General features: G+C 39.1%; 1 protein-coding gene across 6 annotated transcripts in view; it reads right to left on the bottom strand.

Annotated features, from left to right (window-relative positions):
• atat1 (alpha tubulin acetyltransferase 1) overlaps window positions 1–9,410 on the bottom strand; it is a 32,480-nt gene extending 23,070 nt beyond the window's left edge. For 4 of the 6 annotated variants that reach the window (XM_078267069.1, XM_078267073.1, XM_078267070.1 and 1 more), the window contains exons 1-8: window positions 8,994–9,410; window positions 8,571–8,631; window positions 8,115–8,206; window positions 6,858–6,915; window positions 6,603–6,716; window positions 5,261–5,362; window positions 1,174–1,219; window positions 725–770 (exon numbers count right to left, since the gene is read on the bottom strand). In XM_078267069.1, coding sequence (XP_078123195.1) covers window positions 725–770; window positions 1,174–1,219; window positions 5,261–5,362; window positions 6,603–6,716; window positions 6,858–6,915; window positions 8,115–8,206; window positions 8,571–8,631; window positions 8,994–9,085 — 611 coding nt within the window. In that variant the 5' untranslated portion in view covers window positions 9,086–9,410. The remainder of the gene's footprint in view (window positions 1–724; window positions 771–1,173; window positions 1,220–5,260; window positions 5,363–6,602; window positions 6,717–6,857; window positions 6,916–8,114; window positions 8,207–8,570; window positions 8,632–8,993) is intronic. The other 2 variants (XM_078267071.1, XM_078267074.1) reach the window with 1 other exon arrangement.
• Window positions 9,411–14,577: the final 5,167 nt, after the last annotated feature.

Here is a 14,577-nt window from a genome sequence, read left to right as displayed (position 1 = left end):
ACAACCTATGTTGGATTGCAGGGACCCAGGTTCTATTCAGCCCAAGATTATTTGTTCTGGAGATGGGTCAAAAGGGTCAAACCTAAAGGTCCAGACTAGTTTACTGATAGCCAGATTATTTTAAGGGGATGGAAGAATCAAGGGGTGCCATCAATCCAGGAGTGGGCTTGTGAGATGGCTAGGGTGGCATTTAAATTTCATATTAATGGTTTGCCAGATTGGATGTCTATACTACAAAATGGGGAAGGTACCTGACCTTTGCATTGCGCACCCAGGTCGTATCTGAATTGTAATGACCAGGGATCAACCTGTGTTTACTGGCTTGATTTGAATTGAGAAAATTAGGGTTGAACACTGGTCAGATAACCCTGGTCTGACCCTGGTCATTGGTGTGAAAGAGGTATTTGAGACATTGGAGGGTCAGGAAACAGGCAGGTATTCTCCTGTCAGTCAGGGGGTCTGTGCGGGCTTGAGGTGGTCTACTGATTGTGGTTCTCTGGGTTTAATATTTGACATGATACACAATACATGACATATATGGTGCCTGTAAAGGTAGATAAATACAAGTCATGGGAAACTGAAAGTGAGGAACTGAAACTGGTTGAAATGTTATGAGGAAGAGAGCAAGAGCAGCATACATATAACAAGGATCTTATTATGGGAAAAAGGAAGGACAACAAGCTGGGGACATATGAGAAAAGAAAAGAGATTTAAAAGTCCTTACAAAAAGCCGTACATCCCCTGATCCGTCAGAGGAGAGGAGCGCGAGCCTGAGAGAGTTTGGTGAAACAAAAGATTTTGGAAGTGGGAAAAGCAGATCAGCACTCTTGGGTCGAGTGCCCCATTTTTAGACTTACAGACTCTAATGAGGGGGATTTTATTCTTCCACATAGATATGTGCAACAAAAAAGAGAATTTATTTGTGATGCAAATAGCAAAAATTAACTTTAAAGATGTAGCATGCAAAATAGGTTATGTAACTGAACTTGATAACATGATTTCACAAAAATATGTGCTTGTACCAAGAATGCCAAGGTAAGGGTTTCATGTTTGAAGCCACCCATTTGCCCACGCCTCAATGCTCAAATTACCACAGAGAAGAAAAACAATTACATAACCCCTTTCACAACAACATATAACAAAGCAGTGGGATCAGAGCAGTGGAAAAGTTACCTGATCTGTTGAGGAAGAAGCCCTCATACACCACAAAGTTATTGGCCTGGACAGAACGAAAAAAAAGACAAGAAAATTAAAATAGCTCATGATAAAGGTTACTGTCAGTAATGTTTCAATACAGATAGTTGTTTTAGATTAACAGTAGTATTAATAATAGTTTGTCAACAATTACTAAAACAACATAATTGAGATTATTATGAAACACGTGGATCCGACCAAGCAATCTGATTGGTCAACTAAATATTTAGAAACATGCTCAAACCAGCATGACAGCACAGATAGAGCAGTTTGAGCACACACAAAATAATACCATTTCCATGTTAACATTCCAGAGTTAAATCAAAAAATGTTTTTGAAAAATGTGTACTAATCATAAAAATAAATCAAGAACCACAGTGGAACACAGATAAACGTCAACATTTATATAAAGCGATTCATCAGATAAAATGAGTTAGTCTTATTATACAACGCTCTAGAGTTATTGCAAATGCTTGGATCACATCAGCTTTGTACTCTATATCAATGATCTTCCACTTCCGGGATTGTTGTCGTTCTGCCCAGAAATTCCGCCGGATGTCACTCTTTTTGGATGTCCGTTTTCGAATGTCCCGTTACCGTCCGCTTCCTTTATGTTATAATTTTAAACTCCGGTGGATTTGTGAGGACTATGGTTAACTGCTCCTCAGATCTCTGCAGGGTAAATCCAGACAGCTAGCTAGACTATCTGTCCAATCTGAGTTTTCTGTTGCACGACTGAAACTACTTTTGAACGTACACATGTTCCACCAAAACTAGTTCCTTCCTGAGGCTATTTAACAGAGGCACCGTGGCACAGAGGCACCGTGGCAAAGATGATTGTGATTGGTTTAAATAAATGCCAATAAACCAGAGCACGTTTTTCTCCCATCCCAGAATGCTGTGTGGACTAGACAGACCTTCCTCTGCAGCGCTGTGGAGGAAGGTCTGGCAATGCGAGACTATAAGCTGTGTAACAAATAGCCTACATGTAAAGGTCACGGACATTAGGGATGGGTGATATGGCCTTTTTTTTTTTTAAAGGTTTATTTAGATAGGGACAGATACAAAAAAAACATAGATAAACTTCAACAGTCATCTGATGTATGTATCATAGTGTTTTTAGCTGAAGCTAATTCTCGACACTTGTCCCTAGTAGGCCTAAAATCCATATATACATTGCAGCCTCTTGCAATAACGATATATAAATTATAATAGAACCATTTCAGAACAGGTTACATAGACCCTAAGGAAAGCCATACTGCTAAATGTATTTTTTTTTTTAAAGAAAGAAAGAAACATAATATGTAGTTTTGAGAATATTTATGGTGCAAAACTGTAATTATACAACATAATATTGCAGATAAATAAAATTCAAGTACACTAGTTGCAGAGACTTTAACAAGAAAAAGCTTAAAGTATTGTGTTTCTTTCCTTTAGTGCAAACCATTCTAAAAGGCACTACACTTCTTAAATGCCACCCACGATGCAGAGAACAGGAAAAACTGGTGTCTCTTTAGTTAAGGAACAGACACTGTACTGAAAATACTTTCAGTATTAGGCAAAGAAAATGATTTTGTGTAATGCACAGAGGCTTTTAATAAAAACATATTTCAAACAAAGTTTCTTACCTGCAGCCTAATGTAACGCATTTGGTTTTAAACATTTTATTCTCTTAATGAAATGAAAACTGGTACCTTGTTAATAAAGGAACGGATACTGTGAATTAGGGAAGGCATGGTTATTTTAAATAAAGAAAATTCAGTAGTGATGCACACTTGCCGTTCTTCTTTAAAACCCCATGACTCAAGCACTTCCTTGAGTCCTTGTGCTATCTTCTCGGCCGTATGTTCAGCGAGGAAGTACGACGTCTGCAAACACGGCTGCCAAGATTCCAATTGTTATTGTATCCTATTGTTATATAGTGAATGGTCAGGCTGATGAAAGGCTCCATGGTACGGCTTGACCACAGGACCGTTGTAGTGGCAAGTATTTTAAGTCACACAGCTCTTTTTCAACCTTTTCGCGGAGCTCGGCATATCATTTTGGCATCTCTGTTTCTGTAAAGTATTTGCGGCTTGGCACCTCGTATCGTGGATCAATAGCTCTGATCATGGCTTTAAAGCTGCGTCTCTTTACCGTTTGAAAAGGGACCATGTCCTTACACAAGTAAACAAGTATGGCCCTGGTAATTTCAACCCATCATTTTTAAGTTCCTCTGACCACAGTTCCTGTAACTCTTTCAGCTCCTACTTCAGGACAGGGTCTTTTCCCTTTTCCGCATCTTTTTTAATATTGTATTAACTTCACTGTTTAGCATGCCTTCTACTTTTGTAAACAGGTCTTACTTTATCTTTGCACTCTAAAGTTTGCTGTGTTGTGTTTTACTTTGATATAAATAAAATATTTAATAGAAAAGTGGGTCACTACAGTTACTTGTACATGCTCACATGAAGGTAGGCCTATCTGCTTGATTAAAAAAAGAGTAGCAGCAGGTTAAATGGCTGTGGTCATAACAAAATATTGCGGTGGTTAGATGGCTGTGTTATAATAGTAAAAGGTCTTTTGTGTTCACACAGCCATCTAATCACACCTGTTGACATTCTTGTGAATTGTTTGTGTTATCATCACAAAAGGTCTACACTGGCTTTCAGACAACTTTGTCTTACCCCTCCTACCAGTCCCTATGGCCACTTGGCCAGTGTGAATGCAAACGGAAAAAAAGATTTTGGGGGAGAGTAGTTAGTAGATCTGTTTAGAAGTGGACTGTTCCTAGAACTACGTTCCTGGAACTACTTGGTCGGAAAGAGGCTAATGACCCCCTATGTTTTGCTTTCAGCCATGTTTACTCAAGATGACGATGATGCGTTGCAGCTCGTGGCTCTAGATTTCGCAGGTAGATTGCGTCATCAACATGCATTATCGCGATAGAGATTTAAATTATATTGCACTATCGTAGACCAATTTTGTATCGTTTATATTGCATATTGTTTCTATCGCCCATTACTAACGGACATAGTATCTAAAGATTTATGGGGGGGGGGATTCAGCAGATACCTTAGTTACAACACGATTGAGCAAAGCAGCTTTGTGTTTATATGTGCCGTATTTCTTCAGTTTGGGAAACCCTGGGATCTCTACAAAACTAATGTTACCTCAAGTTGGCTGAGGTTGAAATCAAATTGAAATTGTGATTTTTCGTGAGCACAGTATAATAGTTTGATTAGATCTTTTATTTTGTTGGTAATTGCAATTTTACACAAGGTGTGCTTTAACATCATTATTGGCTGTAATAGGCCAGCATGCTGTAATATTGCTTAGGTGTACCACATTTCATTTCGCAATGATCCTTTTGTTTTGTCTTGTGTTATAAATCCAGTGCACCCCTTTCCTTTACAGCGGTGAGCTTTCAGTGTTTTAGAAAAAGCGCTGTGACGTGAACAGTCTATAGTGCCATAGAACGATACAATCCCAGCAGCAGTTGCTGGTTGTATTTAGATACAGAGCTCCAGGACGCCAGCTACCAGCGGCAGTTGTTTAGCCCCCAACAGGTGACTGTGAGCCGGCTACAGGCACCGCCAGATGACGCTCCTTTCAGGGGCCGTGGTAGTGGAGTTTAGCCAAAAAAAGTGAGCATCATGCGGCAATGAAAGTTCAGTTTAGGCACCATAACGACCCGTTAAATTTATGAAGAAGATCGGATTTGGATTAAAACACTCCCGAAAAACAAACAAGCATTTCCCGGTTGAAAGTATTTCACTTTCGCCACAATGTGAACGCCGCTCTTCGGCTTGAAAGCGTTGTGTTTTACGTTGACACCACGTTGTTCCATTTCATTTTGAGATTATTTGAGTTCATAAATAAGTGTTTTGGCATGGCTGACCAAGTATATCCATGGTATTGAAAGTGGGGTTTAATTCAATAATTCTTACAAGTTTTGTTTTGTTGTGCATGAAAAAAAAAAAAAAAAAAAATAAGGTTCACATTTCCTCCAAAAAACTTAAAACGTCAAGACTTGAAATCCATCCATCCATCCATCCATCGTGTGATAGTAAAGTACAGACTGTACCTGAGGAACACTTGGTGTCAGGCAGTAATGCTTTGCCAAGAAAGACAGGAATTTAGGCGAGGGCCTGTCGTACGCCATCAGAACCGGCTCTAAGTTCTTGTGCTGCAGTAGAGAAAGAGAAAACGTGCAGCCGGTGATAAACAGCACACAGCAATGAACTGTGATCATCATCTGTACTGCAGGGGGCAGATTACTGGTATTACTTTAATCAATTTATTTCTGTTTAGCTCAATAAAGTTGTGAAGTGCAAAAAGTTATTTCGGGAATCCAGGGTTCCTAAAGTCCAGTTCATTTTTTACATTGACAATGTACTGTAGGTAACAGTTGGACAGCTTTCAAGGCTTACCTAGATGGACATGAGAATTTAAGGTTGAATTATCAGTACAAAACATGGTACTTTCACACCTCCGCACAGCTGGCCAATCACTGAGTAAAGTGGGTATTATTGTTTGGAATATTCCACAGTCAAAATCAGAATCAAATTCAGAGGGGGGGGGGTTTGATGTCATAAGACGTTGCAATTAATTTGAAGCATACTGAGCGTGTGCCGTGTGCCAAAGTTTATGGTCTGTTCTGTATGCCCTGCATGCACAGATTTCTGATACACAGGTTAATTACTCGCATGCCCACACATGTAACCCCGTTGGTTAAAATTGCAGTTGAATATGAACTTAAGGGTATTATTAAAATAACTTTTTTTATATAATAAGAATACTTCCGAAACCAGCCTACCCTTGCAACTCTACCATGCAAAATGTCTGTGCAGTCACTATAACATTCTTCATATCTGTATTTCACCACAAGATTTATCTTGGCAAGCAATCAAACCCACAGATGACTCATGTTGTAAAGTCAAGAACCTCAAGAGTAGGCTGCACAATTCGGGGAAAAATGTGAATCACGATTTTTTTTTCCACAAAGTGTAATGTTTATTGCACACATGAACTATGACAAAACAAAACAAACTGGCAGTACCAAACAGATTTTCTTTTGGCACCTATAGCACATTGATCATCACCACCAGCCTGTAAACACAGAGGCTTCACTGAAGAGAAGGGAGAGCACTGCATGTCTATGTTTAAAACTCACAGAAGAAAGTAGTAGTGTTTGTGATGCAGTCGACTCGTAAAATTAAATGAGAATCAAAGTCATAAAACAAAAAAAAAAGAAATATTAAATTCTTTTTTTTCCCCCAAAAGAATCAAAGTTATTTAAAAATTAAATCATGAACAGGGTGAATCGAGATCGCGATTTTATAACGATTAATCGTGCAGGCCTACTCGAGAGGTGACATCTTCCTCTACACAGAGTCTGGTTTCTAGTAATTTGAGGAATGTTTCACCTGCAGCATGAAATCAAAGAGCTCCAGCCCGTAGCCATGTCGCTGCATGTTCTCTGCTATGTAGAAATCCAAGACACACAGGGGCTCTGCCTCTACGTGCTCACCCTGTCGGTCCTGTGGAGGAAACACAACCAGCATACCTGTACAGCTGACATAGCAAGTTCAAACAGACACAAAATCAGTGAAGCATGTGGAATTATAACTGGGCTGAAATAGTCATAAATAAAAGAGAATTAAAGAAAATCGGTGACTCACGAGCAGAAATAACTTCTTGTAGCCGACTTTGAGAAATCCCACCACCACACCACGTCCTCTGTGTGTAGGGGGAAAGAGATACACAAAGGTGTAGAGTGGTGCAATGAGTTACACTATGTGCTCTGAATAACTGTTCACATCACAAGTATCAACCTAGTTTTCTATTTAAGGGTGAGCTGCAGCCATGAGCAGTGTGTCAGTACATGCATTGTGACCACAGTGTTACTCAGGATACATCTACACTACTACATTTTCATTTGTAAGTATTTTTTTAGACAGCAAACAATCTCTGTCCACACAAGAGTTTTAGCTCCAGTAGCAGAACTAATCTGCGTCCATATTAACACGTCTGACAACAAGGGCTAGGTACCAAATTCAATACTTTTTAGGCACCGATTGAAGTATTGAGTATTGCCTTGTCATTCGTTACCCAATTTCAATACTTAAGGAGTAAATCTCATCAGCGTCAGTGAGCCAATAAGCATGCAGCATGCTTCTACCGAGATGTACTAATGTCTGTGATTGGCTGTCTAATGTTACATGTGGCAGAGACACGCAGAACAAACTCTACGTTACACACAGAGACTAGGCTCACAAGCTGAAAAAGAAATAAAAATATCTGTGCTGTAATGTGTAATGTTGTAATTTATTTTTGTAAAGATATAAAATTGGTATCAAAGAAGTATCGTTTAGAAAACCGGTATCGAAGTCACAGTATTGATATCGAAATTATTTGAATGATACCCAAGCCCTACTGACATCACATATTACATGACCATTCACACACTGTAAACAGGAAGCAGATTGTCTGACGTTAGTCTGCGGTTGAAAATCATGGATATAGAAGTTAAAAATACAGAAAATACTTTGGAGAAAGAACAATAGCGAAAAGCAAGAGCAGGGGTTTATTAGCTTGGACTGACAATGAGTTGTAACTGTTACTGAAAGGTATGTAAGCCACCTAACCGATAAGACTGACCGATGTGCGTTGCCATGTCCAAAGGTCCCCGTTTGTGCCTGTCCAGACTACAAAGCAACCCCAGAGTTTCCAAATGTCTACGTTTTAGGGGTTCGGAAACGCCATAGCAGAAGGTATTTGTTTTGTAAACCAAAACGTAGCAGTGTAGATGTGGCCTCAGTGCTAGTGAGCTGAACAGGCCCAGCTGAAGAATACCAACTCAGTCAGTCAAGAGACAAACAGTGAAAAAGGAGTGTGTGCATAATGAGTGAAAGCTGAGGGAAGGATGTGAGGTGTACCTGTTGCTCTCTCCGTCCTTCAGCAGGTAGAGCTGATGCCTCTGGGACTGCAGCTTAGAGGCACTTGTTATAGCTGCTGGCAGCTGTTGGGCCTGTGGAGAGCAAGCAAGAACACTGTTAAACACATCCAAACAGTACTACCACAAAGGGCTGGGTATAATTTGATATTTTTTTCAATATTAGTGCTGATATGACATTTGAGTTTTGGTACCACAACAATACTTTTTACAATACTTTACTTTGCAGAACGTCAAACTCAAAGTTAAGTATCACAATTCATTCTTGAAATTGGTATAGTAGAGTGACAATTTCACCAATCTACATTATAAACAAGATCACATCTCTTGCAAGCGCGCGCAGGCAGGCACGCACACACACACACACACACACACACACACACACACACAACTAAAAAACACATGAAATGGTAAATATACTCCCAGTACAGACACTAACCTTTGCTGAGGCTCTCCCAAGTTCATCAATAACTGTGGCTATGTGGGCTTGAAGATCTGGCCTACAAAGACACAATGCAATTGTTTTCTCTGGATGCTCCACCTCTTCCACAGTACACATACTGTACACGCAGGATTCCAGCTGGCCCAGGACATGAATGTGTTAACCTCTGTTTGTGTTTAGGACTGATGACTGGGTGTTTCCCTGCCTTCTGCTCAACGGATGCTAAAGTGTGAACTTAAAGTCCTTGTCTCAATATTGTCCTGTTAACAGAGGCCGGTTTCATCAAAACAGCATTTGGACAGCATTTAACTTAAGCATGTCCACTTAAATCGACAGATTTTTTAGATACAGAGACGGCACTGTCTGTTACTCTGGGTAACGTTACAATGTAACAAAGGCCATTTAGATCTTCTGACTTACCTTAGTGCTGATTTAGGACCTGTAACAATGGTCTGGTCCAAGATGGAGACTCTCTCGGGGAATAACTGGTTAATATCAAAAGAAAACTCCATAATACCTCTCAGACAGATTAGCTAGATCTAGCTAGCGAGCAGTTATAATATCTAGGTTAGCTAGCAGAGGAAAATACAGCCGCAGAGCTCAAGCAGGTAACGTTAACGTTAGCTAACGGGGCTGTTGGTATATCACAAAGCTGATTCGTTCGCGCAAAACAACAGTAAGCTAGCTGCTAGCAGTCCGTAGACAACAGCATTTTAGCATAGCACTGTCCGAGTTTGAGTGACAGTAAAAATGTTCTGTGTGAGTAGCAAGAACAGGCACCTGCTATTTACATTGTAACTGCAGCTCCATTGTGTCTCTATGGTTGTGAATCACCCCCTGGCAACATAAACCGTAATGTGTGCAAAAGACAGTGCCGTCAATCTGCCTCTCCTAAATCTACTTTATGTTAACATCTCTGAAAAAGTCTCAGAGTAACACAAAAATGTGAACTTGTGCTGGACAAAAATTACATCGTTAGCCAACTTTTAGTCCTTAATATAATTTTGCCACAATTCTTAGGGAACATTGTGTTCTATATTTACGGTAAAACTGATGAAGATAGGAGAAAGCTTTTGTTTGAAACTTTGCTAGGGGAGCTTCGTAGCTGCTGCACTAGTACTACTAGCTACTACATACCACCATTATTATTATTATTATTATTATTATTATTATTATTATTATTATTATTATACATTTGGAATCATGGTATTATTAGTGGACAAATTAGACGTTGTCCACCATGTCATGAGATATCTTGTCTTGAATGCTATGAACAAATGATATGGTACCAAATGACATCCCAATGTCTTATTTCAACTTTCATTTTGATTATAAAATGACAATTTGCTCGTGTTGTCACTACGAGCTAAATCTTCTATCAGGGTCATTTAAAGGTAAAGAAGTCTTCCCTAGCTAATATTATTAGCATATTAGGATAAGTGGTACATGCTGCTTTTTGGCATTAACAAAATAAACACATTATATTCATTTTGTATCAGATGTTTTTATATTTATTGACATTAAATGTATCCTGAACCCTCTGCTGAGCCTTTTTGGCCAGCTTGGTGTTCATGGACAAGAATAGATTTGGAATTTTAGATACATTTAATGGACTGTAAATACATACAAATACATTGAATATAAAATGAATAAGCCGGTAATGTTGTTTTTTGTGTTAATGTCAAAAGGCAGCATGCACCACATTTCTAAATAATAGTATTAGCTAGGAAGTACCAGCTATTGTCATCAAAGTGCACTTCATATTTTTTGGGACAGACCTTTGATTGGCAGTTGTCCAGAGGTGTCAAAAGTATTCATATTCATTACTCAAGTAGAAGTATAGATACTAGGATTTGAAAAGACTTCTGTAAAAGTTGAAGTATCAACTCAAGCTTTTTACTCAAGTAAAAGTGTAAAAGTACTGGTTTCAAAACTACTTAAAGTATAAAAGTAAAAGTAATGTAAGTGGGGAAAAGCTTAGCTTAGCCGTGTTCAATCCAGCTACTAGCTAACGGTAGGCTAACGTTAGCTGCTGTCAGGTGTGGTGTTAACTAGCTAACAGTAGGCTAACGTTAGCTGCTGTCAGGTGTAGTGTTAACTAGCGTCCTATGCGGCGGTGTTTCAGTTCCCTCTAACGTCCGTTTTCGGAGCATCAGAGAGAAGCGCAGGCATTTAAGTGGCACCTAAATAAGGCACCGAAAAGTCCGGTAGATAACGGTCGTTAAGGCACCGGTGCGGTATTAGGTCTGTGCAGGTGCGATGGATCGCCTACAAACCAATAGGGTGTCGGAATGGTATATGTTTATACTTCTCATCCAACCACAATCAAATTCACTCCGGATGGCGCGATTTGTCTGGATAGGTTTTTTTTTTTTTTTGAACGATGACAAGCCAGAATGAAAACAAGCCGAACTGAAATAGGAGTAATGAGGCTATTTTTAAAATGTAAGGAGTACAAAGTACAGATAATTGCGTGAAAATGTAAGTAGAAGTAAAAAGTCTGCTGTAAAATAATTACTCCAGTAAAGTATAGATACCCAAAATTTCTACTTAAGTAAGGTAACAAAGTATTTGTACTTCGTTACTTGATACCTCTGCAGTTGTCTGCAAAGTAATGTGAGTGATAGAAGATTTAGTTAATAGCATGGCAACAATAGCTTATCTAATCATTAAAATACAAGTCAAAGGCAGAAAAGTAGAAACTCCCATACATACAGTAGAGTTCTGTGGATTAACCTCTATGGTCATTTCTGAGGTTAGAGTTTGTGGTTCTGTATGTAAATGAGGTGGACAAACTGTGGAGTAAAGCCTCAAAGCATACTCTAGAGCTGAGTTAATACAAAAACTAAACATTTTAAGCATCCTGGCGCTATGACAGGGCTGCTTTGTTACATTGTTTCTGTGTTGGTCTCAGTGTAAGTGAACCATTTTACAGTTAGTGTCATGTATGGAGCACTACTGAGTGATAGATCCATTAACACAGTGATTCCCAACCAGGGCTACTTGCATTTTGGGGGAACTCCTTACGTGTAAAGATCGTAGAGAAGCTCAACTAATACAAAAAAATTAAATAAAATAGAAATTGTGATTTGATTGGAAGGATATATCCACATATTATGTTCAGCTATTAGTTCAGCTAAAAGTAGCCTAATGAATACATGGTAGAAATAAATAGCTGGGCGCCTGGGTTGCTCAGTTGGCAGAATGTGCGCCCATGTATAGAGGTTTACTCCTCGACGCAGCGGCCGCAGGTTCAATTCTGACCTGCTGCCCTTTGCTGCATGTCATTCCCCCTCTCTCTCCCCTTTCATGTCTTCCCAAAAATAAATAAATAAAAAGCAATAAATAACTAAAACTAACAGCCAAACTGTTAAAATAATTAGCTAAAGTAATGGAGAAACAGTTAAAAAAGTTGAAATAGTTAGCTAACGGTTGAAATAGTTAGCTAAAAGTAATGGCTTTCAACTGGGGGTCCGGGACCCCTTGGGGGTCCTTAGAGTTAGTGCAGGAGGGCCACCAAATTATGTAAAAAATATATATTTTTTGAAAGTTTTTTATTTCCAAAATTATAATAAGTCTGAAAATATACATTTATATGAATGCACATTTTTAATAGCAAAGATAAATTGGCCTATATGTGATTTTTATTGTATTTGTACACATTGAAGATGAGCTTACTATAGGTATGTTAGCCACTATGGTAGCCTTACAGTCAAGGAGTCACTGTGCCTTCAAGATGTTTGTTTAACATTAAAACATGATGCATAACTAATACCTATTTCTTTTTATCCATTCTGCCCAGTGTAGACCACAAAGGTTGGGAACCACTGCATAAACAGCCAGTGTTACCACTTGGGGGTGCAGCAAGCATACAAATTCTGAAGCCTGACAGAGAAAGAGTTGTACACCATTTATTTATCACTGGTTATGGTTCATAACAATAAAACAACATATCATAATGTACAACTATGTTTACCAGTGAAGAAAAGGGAACAGGAGAAGCTTGGGTGATATAGTAAAAACATAAGTGAAGAAGTGGAGAAACACAATGAATACAGATTGCTTCATACATGGCACAAGAGTTGTGTAAATGGTTGAGGTGAATCATTATGCTATGGCCTCCACAGTCACCAAATCTCAACCCCACTAAACAACACCTATGGGAGATTCTCAATTCAATTTTATTTATAGTATCAAATCATAACAAGAGTTATCTCAGGACACATTACAGATAGAGAAAGTCTAGACCACACTCTATAATTTGCAAAGACCCAACAATTCCCCCAAGAGCAAGCATTTAGTGGCGAGGAAAAACGTCCCTTTAGGCAGAAACCTGGGACAGACCCTGGCTGGTGGGCGGGCATCTGTTGGGACACAGAGACCCTGATATTGGAGCCTCATGTTAGACCACCACCATAATCATCAAAAACACTAAATCAGAGAATATGTTTTGGAAGAATCCTGTTCATCCCTCCAGTAGAGTTCAACACAATTGAAGAATGCATGACAAGGAGCACTGAAGCTGTTCTGGTGGAATAACACTTTACTAACACATTTTATGTTGTTTTTCCTTCATTTGTCACCCATGTGTGGTTTTAGGAAGTAGAAGGTATAGCACTGGGAGGTGGTAGCACTGCTGTTACTTTGGCAAGGCAATGCAACTTTATTTGTATAGCAGTTTTCATATACAGAGCAATTCATAGTGCTTTGCACTAGAAACCAGTGGACTGAAACAACAAAATATAAATGACAGAACAACAAGACTGACAAAGGGAACAAATGAACAGTGGAGAAAATAAAATAGTAGTAGAGGTCAAATTTCTAGTGCATATCTGAAACAGCCAAACGTTGAGTTAAAAACATAATGGAGAAAGATTAGGTTAGGGTACATTTGTTGTGCAGACATGGTACAGCAGTACAAGTAAAAAAAACAACATCAACATCATCATAACACCTCAGAACAAATACCGAAAATGACCGAAATGGGACATAGTACAGCCATGACAAGTGCCCCTCCCCCTTTCCCCCCACTGCTCCGACAGCAGCCTGAAGTGCTCTAATTGTTATAGATGAGGTGCATCCTTGATTCCAATTTTATTTAATAATCCCTGCAGGTGCAAAGATATTTCTGTAGCTCTTGGTTTTACCCTTAGGAGCCACATAACAACGCCCAGAGCAGAGAAGCAGGAATTTGGCATGTAAAGGATGAGAACAATCCAAAGAAATTGAGTTGGCCTTGCACTTATACTGTGTGGAGTAAAGCACTGACACGTTGAGTTCAGACTTACGACGTTACGTATTCAGAATACAAATTATGAGTAACTGTATTCTGTTACAGTTACAATTTAAATAGTTGGTATTTAGAATACAGTTACATTGTTGAAATCAATGGATTACATGACGATACTTCTCTGTTTCACTGGTTTATTCACTCTCGCACTCCACGCATTTACCAGAAGCCCCAATATGAAAACGAAAAAATTAGCTATTTGCGTGATCACTGATAGAGGTAGAGATGGAGCTGGAACCGGCACAACAGAGCCAGGGCAGGAATGGTTTCTATCTTGGAAATTCAAACAGCATTTCAAATTAAAGAAAGAGAACGGAGAACAAAATATAACTGTGCACTGCAGTGAAACTTCTGCTTGTCAGCAACCAACTTCCTTTCAGCGTCCAAATTCCTTCACCTCCAACCTGAAGAAGCATCTTAAAGTAAGTTGTTTTTAGCCAAGGGTAGTCGTCTGCTGTAGTGTTACTGGTCACCTTGCTGTTTTATAGTTGACATGTGACTTTACATTCTCCTACGTGCTGATTTACTAGCCCCAGAGCCGTTGAAAGACTAGCCCCGTTTGACATTTTAGCTAACGTTAGCTAAAATTAGCTCATGATAGCTTAGACTGCGGTTAGATTTTTGTAGTATGCAGTTTGCGACTACAAATACAAAAATCTATCTGCTTGTTCAGGTACACATTCAGCCAGTTGAAACAGAAGAACACACCAGAAT

Source organism: Sander vitreus, chromosome 14 (genome assembly GCF_031162955.1).
Source record: "Sander vitreus isolate 19-12246 chromosome 14, sanVit1, whole genome shotgun sequence".
Lineage (NCBI taxonomy): Eukaryota > Metazoa > Chordata > Actinopteri > Perciformes > Percidae > Sander > Sander vitreus.
Note: the sequence above shows the minus strand (reverse complement) of the source record. Positions and strands in the feature narration are given on the sequence as shown.